This window comes from Temnothorax nylanderi, unplaced genomic scaffold (genome assembly GCF_030848795.1).
Source record: "Temnothorax nylanderi isolate EJ_2023f unplaced genomic scaffold, tnyl_v1.0 TNYL_tig0357_pilon, whole genome shotgun sequence".
Lineage (NCBI taxonomy): Eukaryota > Metazoa > Arthropoda > Insecta > Hymenoptera > Formicidae > Temnothorax > Temnothorax nylanderi.
The window spans coordinates 132,169-140,293 of NW_027249419.1; the positions used below are offsets into that span (position 1 = coordinate 132,169).

At 47.3% G+C, this 8,125-nt stretch overlaps 2 protein-coding genes across 2 annotated transcripts; both read right to left on the bottom strand.

Annotated features, from left to right (window-relative positions):
• Positions 1 to 3,936: 3,936 nt before the first annotated feature.
• On the bottom strand, positions 3,937 to 5,117 carry LOC139781723 (uncharacterized). Its single transcript, XM_071720604.1, has 2 exons — positions 4,400 to 5,117; positions 3,937 to 4,172 (listed from the first exon to the last, which is right to left on the bottom strand). The coding sequence occupies exons 1-2, from the start codon at positions 5,115 to 5,117 to the stop codon at positions 3,937 to 3,939; spliced, it is 954 nt and encodes a 317-aa protein (XP_071576705.1).
• A 596-nt stretch (positions 5,118 to 5,713) lies between these two features.
• Positions 5,714 to 7,615, bottom strand: LOC139781725 (uncharacterized). Its single transcript, XM_071720606.1, has one exon. It carries the CDS (start codon positions 7,613 to 7,615, stop codon positions 5,714 to 5,716), a length of 1,902 nt encoding a protein of 633 aa, XP_071576707.1.
• Positions 7,616 to 8,125: the final 510 nt, after the last annotated feature.

An 8,125-nucleotide genomic window follows, 5' to 3' on the forward strand; every position in this document is an offset into this window, starting at 1 on the left:
TATCGTCTACTTTGCACGGTTCGCTACTTCTCGGGGCGTTGGTCGGACGTCGTCGCTGACCCTATAGGGGTGTTCGCTGTGTTCCCCAGAACACGATTCTACCGTCAGTTCTCGGAGAAGTGCCTTGGTTCGCTAACTTCCGGGGCACGATACCCAGGTTGACGTCCAAGGTATTGTCGTACTTGCCGCGACCTGGTACGCCTATTTCCGGCCTAACTTCCCGAAGAATACTTTCGCTTCGCTAACTTCCGGGGCACGCGTCGTACGTCGTCGGTGATGACGCTTATGGGCTCCTCGCATGGCCCCGAACACGTTTCCGAGGTCTATTTCCCGATATCACGCCCGGTTCACTAACTTCCGGGGCACTAGTGCTACGTTGACGGGAGTGGGTGCGATCGTTTCCTCTCTTCCTCCGGAAGTCGTCAGTGCTCTTTGTTCCCGGAGAAAACCTCTAGTTCGCTATCTATTGAACCCGGTGTGCTATCGTTATGGGAATTTCGCGGTCGTGTGTCCCAGGTATTCTGGGTCTCTCCCGTGACGCGAAACTGTTACTTTTACTCCTATCTCCGAAACTAAGCTTTGTATCGCGCGGATAATCGTGGAATCCTGTTCCCCGGTTTGCGCTGAAGCTATACTCGAAAGTGAATTTCCACTCTTGGGAATCTATTCTTTTGAGTCCCCCGAGTGTCACTATAACCTTTAATCTCGGATTGTATGCTTTATTGTACGTTTCATTTAATATTAATGTCGCTCGCATATCGAAGGAAGTAAAGGATATGTTAGTATGAGAATAGATTTATTCATAACAAAATAAATGTTCTTATCGCCTTTATGGCATAACAGTCTTTGCTCGACTAGATATGGCGCTTGATCGGGAACAAAATAACTTGCGCAATAAAGCACTTGATAAGTAAATTGAGTAAAGAAATTAATGTGCGCAATATGGCGCTTAACCTTAAACCTATATATATATCTTAAACCAAATCAAACCGCTTAACCTACTTCAACCGGTTGTTGTTCAATACTTCGCCCGGTTATTACTTCGCCCGGTTTGGCGCCATCTTGATCCAGCTCGTCCGTCGTGGCCGTGATCCGCATACACATCCTGGTGTGCTGCACCTCCATCGTTAAATCGTGCCGGTGGAGCACCACCGTTCGCACGCCGCTCTCCATCCTCGCCATCTTGGATAAGATGGCTACCGGTATTGGCAATGGCGGCTCGATGCTGGTGATGACTGGGCCTTGTCCAGCCATCGGCTGCAGTGTGACAATATATAAATTGTTCCATTGCACATATAGGTACTTAAAGAAAAAAGTTATTTATCTGAAAAAAATATTTGAATCAAGCTATCTTTGGGTTAAAGATATTTTTTCTGTTACAAAAATTTCCTTCTAAAGAGCATTATTTGTTTTTCAAAAGATAATTTTTTAATTAAATAATTTTTTATTGTAAAACATTTTGTACATTTTGTAGATAATGCATAGTTTGCAAAAATAATTTTTTCTTAATATACACAGTGCTCTGACATTCGCGAATCAAAATATTATAGCAAGAAAGTTACTTTAAACCTTTATATCTCAAGAACTACTTTTTGAAATAAAAATTTACAAATAACTATTTTGAGAACTTTCTTGCTATAGTATTTTGATTTGCAAATGTCAAAACATCCTGTATATGATGTAGTATAATTTTGTTTTTACAGGAAACTGCAAATATATCAGTGGACTGTTCAAACAACAAAACTTTTAATAGAAGAAGTGAGAAACCATATGGGAATGTTAAGTAATAAAAATTGTAAAACAAACTTCGTTCGAAACGCGGATCTAGCTCGCGGCTGGGCTGGGTTCGAAGGAGGTGCGGAGGAACGGACGCGCGGTGAGGTTTGGCAAAATGAAGTGTATCGTGGTTCGCAATAACGTAACAGAGTTTATTCTATAATGAACGGGCGCGGTATTTACAACGGGTTGAGAATACAGTGGAACGGTCGCGGTATGTACAATGGTGCGGTAAGCGCAGGACACAGAGTCAGGGCGCACGCGGTGTGCGCGGGAATGCACGTGTGGTGCGATCGTGACGGGCGATCGGCTTGTGGCGGGTGGCGCGAGGTAAAGCGCGGCGCGCACGGGCGCGGATACGGCGACGAGATCGCTGCAATTCGGCGCGTTAGGCGGCAGGAGTATCCGGTGAGAAGCGCTCGGTGGAGGCAGAGAAGCGCTCTGCCCCCGTGCGGATAACTCCGTGTGCAGGGAAGCCGGTCGTGTACCGAGGAGCGCTCGGTGAAGATAGAGTATGCCAGAGGCTCTCTACCTTCGTTCTGACTAGCGGGCGTAGAGGGAAGAAAGCTGGTCGTCTAGCGAGAATCACTCGGCGAAGACAGAGAATGCCGGAGGCGCTCTACCCTCGGTCTGACTAGCGGGCGCGTGGTGGAAGAAAGCTGGTCGTCTATCGAGAATCACTCGGCGAAGACAGAGAATGCCGGAGGCGCTCTACCCTCGTTCTGACTTGCTAGAGAGATGCGGGAATTCAGAATCGGTGCGGTCGGTCGGAACGTTGATCAGGAAATCGCATTTAGCGTTAAAAACGCTCGTCTTTTATACCCGGCGCGGCGGTGTTACGCAGTGGCGAAGGTAGCGACGGCGATCGCGAGCGCCGGGATGGTGCGGCGGAACGGTCGGAAAATACGGCGTCCCGACGCCGCAATCGCGTTCGGCGGTCTTCGGTCGCGGTCGGCATCGCTCGGCGCGTCGAGGCGGTTGCCGCGGCAAGTCCGTTCGCGGGCTTCTTAACGTTACATGCTAGCGTTTAAAAGAGTGTGGGCATAACGTGCCCTGTCTTCGCCCTGCGGGTGGTCGGCCGGGCGGTCTCGGCGGGATGTTATGCCGGAACGATGCATATTTGGGGGTGCATCGTTACAATTGTATGTAAAAAAAATATGGAAAAGAATAGCAAATAATTTTAATGAAAGAGGATATAATGTAACTGTTCAGGATATCACTAAATTTCACTCTGGTTCCGCGTCTTTTACCTTTCAAGAAAAACAGTCCACGTTAACTACATTTATTCACAAATACATATCAAATAAATTCCGTTAAACAATTTCAGTACATGAAAATAGTAGATGAGATTTCATACATGTTATAAAAACTTATTCCTTTATATATTGCTCAAAATAGCGGTCATTACAAGATAATAGTATACGTTAACATTCTAAAAGAAAGACGTATTTATTATAAAATACGCTTTACGTGAATCAGGTAAATAGAATCGAGTTATCTCTAATAGGTTATAGTATTAAGCGCAAAATAATGTCGAAGGACAATTAACTGAACATCTCGACAACGCATTCGAGTCCTGCATGTTTAGACACGTTAGGAATAATTCCGCGAAGTAATATAATCGTTACGATCAGAAGTATTCGGCACCCGCGATGGTCGCGAGTGCCTGCCGACAGCAATATGGCGAACAGCCGCCCGCAATTTTCGTAGAAATACCGTATGCATCGGAGAGCCGGAATATTGTTTCTCTCCTTACCGTACCTGTATAGGTGTAAAGGGTAATTGCACGTGGAAGGATGCCGCAAGTCGGGCACCTTCGCAATGGCAGACAAGCGTATTGTCGCCCTCTCTCTCTCGTATTGGTTGCTGCCCACTGTCGTACGCAAGGTGGTACCGGCAAATCCTTGTAGCAGCCCTCCGACTGTACGCTAGGTACTTGGCAATGGCAAGGTGCCTTTGTAATGCAGGTAGCTGCCCTCAATCGTACGCACGGTACCGGCAATGACACGAAGTAGTCGCACACCACACACGTGACGACGTCGAGCAACGACTCGAACATACCAACACAAACGCACGAGAAGCGCGCCAGAACCTGTGTCGCTCGCTCCCCGCGACGACTACGCCGCCGCGGAGTTCTCTCCGTCGATAGATTACCGTCGCTCAATTCTCGGCGTCGATAACAGCGACCATTTCCAAAACATTCCTGCCCGCCTTCGACAAGAGAATTGTCGAATACGTTGGATCAGGGTCCGTAGGTAGGATACACAGCTTGGCTATAGGTCGTTTGTATGTGGACGTTGAAGTTCGTAGGGTGACGACTCTGGTCAAACCATCGGGTCCCGGGTGCAATTGGATGACCCTAGCAAGAGGCCACTTCCCCGGAGGATAGCGCTCATCTGTAATCAAAACTAATGAACCCTTTTTAATTTCGTTAGTAGGATGGTGCCACTTATGCTGGAGCTACACTATGCGCGTTTTCGCGAATCGGATTCGCGAATCGTGCATTTGTATGCCATTCGTGCTAAGCACACATGGTATACAAATGCACGATTCGCGAATCCGATTCGCGAAAACGCGCATAGTGTAGCCCCAGCTTTAGAGATGGCCTGATATCGCTGCAAACACTCCGAGGACCACCTCGTCCAGAAGTGTTCTACGGCTTGGCGAAGTAGCTGCCAACGAGTAAGTCGTGACAGAGGCTCATTAGCTAGATTGGGTTCCGGTATGACAGTCGGTGCGTGTCCCATCAGAAAATGCCCTGGAGTCAGAGCGGCATAGTCGTTTACATCGTCGGTGAGCGGACAAAGAGGTCGAGAGTTTAATACGGCCTCAATCTGTACAGTGATAGTGGTCATCTCCTCGTAGGTAAGGACTTTCTCCCCTAGGACTCGTTTCAGGTGAAATTTTACTGATTTCACCGCCGCTTCCAATTTTCCACCGAAATGAGGAGCCGATGAAGGGTTGAACCTCCACTCGGTACCGTCGTTGGCCAGAAGGGCGGCGATGTCACCAAGTTCTAGAGAAGATTGTTGAAATAGTCGTTTCAACTCGGCGTCGGCTCTTACAAAATTCGTACCACAGTCACTCCATAGGATGGAGCATATGCCTTGTCTTCCGCTGAAGCGTTTGTAGGCAGCTATAAACGCGTCTGTAGTATAGTCCGTAACCACTTCAATGTGTACGGCAGATGTCGCAAGGCAGACGAATATCGCCAAGTAGCCCTTATAAGACTTTGCTGCCCGCCCTCTCCAAGTCTTCAACGTCACGGGTCCGGCATAGTCGAGGCCCGAATGGGAGAAGGGCCACGCTGGGTTTACTCTAACAAAGGGTAGTTGGCCCATCAGCTGTTTTGCTCGAATGCCGCGGTAGCGAGCACAACGTCCGCATCTTAATATGTGGGATCGAACTGGCGCCCTTCCACCAATTATCCAGAAGATCTCACGCAGGAGGCTCAAAGTGACTTGGGTGCCTCCGTGTAGTGATCTTCGGTGAGCATCTTCAATGACGAGTATGGTCAATGGTGACCTCCTAGGTAGAATAAGCGGATGCTTGGCTTCTATGTCAATCTGGGCAAAATGAAGACGGCCACCTACTCAAAGCAGACCGTCCCGGTCGATAAATGGAGCGAGTCGATTCAAGGAGTTTGACTTCGGCAACTGCTCTCCTCTTACTAAAAGTCGTATCTCCTCGTGGAACCATGCTCCTTGTACAATCCGCACCCATAAATCACGGCTTTGCTGGATCTCAAGTGGAGTTAATGGATAATTATAATTAGAAGGAGAAGACTGCGGTACTTTACGCAAGCAGTTTACGAATCGACGACACGTCGCAGTGACACGCAGTAATCTAGTAAGAGATGAATACTTGCGTAATAGCTCCCAGCATGGAGGATGACTTACGGCAGCAAGCATGACATATCCAGGACGCTCCTCCATATTTATGTCTGATGTCTGTCTGTATTCCGTGGAAGGCCAAGAAGCTTGAGATTCGGATAGCCACATTTCGGTCCCTTCCACCAAAGGTTATGGTGGAGCAATTGATCCGCTCTTAAGCCTCGTGTTGCAAGATCAGCGGGGTTTTGCTTACCCGGTACGAAACGCCACGACCCATTGGGCAGGATTTCTTGTATGGCGGACACGCGATTCCTAACAAAATCTTTCCAGCCTGATGGGTGAGCAGTTATCCACTTAATCGTTGCCTCTGAATCTGACCAACAGAACTCTAATGCTTCAAGCAACTCAAGAGCCTCTTTCACTATGGCTATTAATCGCGATAGGAGGAGAGCTGCAGTGAGCTCAAGTCGCGGAATGGTAAGTCGCTTAAGAGGCGCAACTTTTGTCTTTGAGCACACCATATGTACGGAGAATGTGTTGTCGCCATTTGGAATCCTTATGTACACCACCGCCGCCATAGCTAGTTGAGATGCGTCCGAAAATCCATGAATTTCAATCCTTGCAGTATCGCAACGGAGAATGCCGAGCCATCTTGGTAATGAAAGAGGTTCAAGTTGTAATAGTTGTTGTCGAAATGTAGTCCATCTCTCTTGTAAATTGACAGAAATCGTCTCGTCCCATCCAGTCTTCAACAGCCATAGCTCCTGCAAGATGATTTTTGCTCTTATCATAATAGGCGAAATTAGCCCTAAAGGATCATACAGCTTGGCTATGTCCGAAGCAATTGCTCTCTTCGTGAAGGTGATGGTGCCTGGAACTGCTGAGGAAAAATGCAAAGTATCAGTACATGGTCGCCAAACGAGACCTAGAAGCTTGCAAGAGGTGGTAGGCTCGATTTCTATGTCGGTAAGTCCCCCTTCTTCCGAGTTAGGGAGAAATTCAGGATGGTTGCTACTCCATTCGTGCAAAGGAAATCCTCCTGCTTTGCAAAGCCCAGTCACTTGCTGTATAATCTCCCTAGCTTCCGAGGTTGTATCAGATCCCCCGTAAATGTTGTCGACAAATCTACCCTTCTTCATAGGAATGATCGCTTTAGGAAAACGATGACCTTCCTCTTTTATCAATTGCTGTAGAGTTCTCAACGCCAGAAAGGGTGCACAGCGTAGTCCGTATGTCACTGTAGTAAGGCAGTAAGCGAGAAGCTGTTGTTCCCGTCCGATCCACAAGATTCTCTGCAAGTTCCAATCGTCCGAGTGTACCTCTATCTGACGAAACATTTTAACAATGTCCGTAGAGAAGAGAACCTTATGGGTTCGTATCCAAATCAGAATGTCAAACATGTCAACTTTAAGTTTGGCTCCGGCGTGGAGAATATCGTTAAGCGAGAGGCCGTTGCTGGTGGGGCTTGATCCGTTAAAAACCACCCTGAGTTTCGTGGTTCGATTATTCTCTCGAAGTACCCCATGATGTGGGAGGTAATGCACCACAGAAGTCTGATCGGAGGAGGCGTCAACCTCTGTCATGTGACCCATCTTCAAATACTCATCTAGGAAGTTCACGTAAAGTTGTTGAAAAGTACTCTGATTTGAGAATCGTTGAAACAAGTTCTTAAGACAACCGAGAGCCTTTGCTTTAGATTCCCCTAAAACCGACGGATTGGATTTCAGAGGGAGGCGAACCACATATCTGCCCGTTGCATCTCGTGAATAGGTCGTTAAAAAGTGTCGTTCGCACTCCTCTTCCTCCTCAGTTAACTCTGCTGTAGTCGACTTAGGGAGTTCTTCTTGCGTCCAGAATCTTGAAAGGAGATCTTGTAATTCGTGATCCGGCGAACAATGATGCGCTTGCGCGGAAACAGGTGTCTCGGTTGCTGACATAGGGCCACAGAGGACCCATCCGAAGATGGTTTGCTGCGCCGTAGGCGAGGACGAATCTCCTGGTATCATGCCTGGTCGTATTACGACATGATAATTGTCTGATCCTATGATGACCTGTATCGATCCAGAGACGGAGTAATCCGGATCGGCTAACTGGAGTCCTGAAATATGAGGCCAGGTTGGAGCAATAACGCTGCACGATGGTAACTTCGCCGTAAGACGTGGCAATATGAAGGCTCGGATTTGACATTGTGACGCTGAGTCATAAATGGAGTGCAGTTGTATGAAAACACTCCCTTTTGTATGCCCGGAATAAGTGCCACCAATTCCGAGAAGCGGTATTGATGCGGCACACAGTGGGAAAAAATTGCCTATTTTTGGACAAAATTCTGCTGACAGCTCAATTCTTCATCAATATTAATGAATTTTTTTTTTAAATACTCGTAAAGACTTGTACTATTGCATGACACTGCTACAAGTTTAAGATTCGATAATAAATATTAAGGAAAACAACATAAACTCAGTTTGCGAATAAGAACGTAATAACCCACGTAATTTTATCTCCAAAGAAAAGCTTCC

What these genes read in the sequence shown, in the direction of transcription:
- LOC139781723 (XM_071720604.1), bottom strand. Translation starts at nt 5,117, where the DNA reads ATGGGCCAACTACCCTTTGTTAGAGTAAACCCAGCGTGGCCCTTCTCC. An exon ending in GACGAGGTGGTCCTCGGAGT is followed by an intron (nt 4,173 to 4,399) that starts GTTTGCAGCGAT and finishes TTTTGATTACAG; the next exon opens with ATGAGCGCTATCCTCCGGGG.
- LOC139781725 (XM_071720606.1), bottom strand. Translation starts at nt 7,615, where the DNA reads ATGATACCAGGAGATTCGTCCTCGCCTACGGCGCAGCAAACCATCTTC.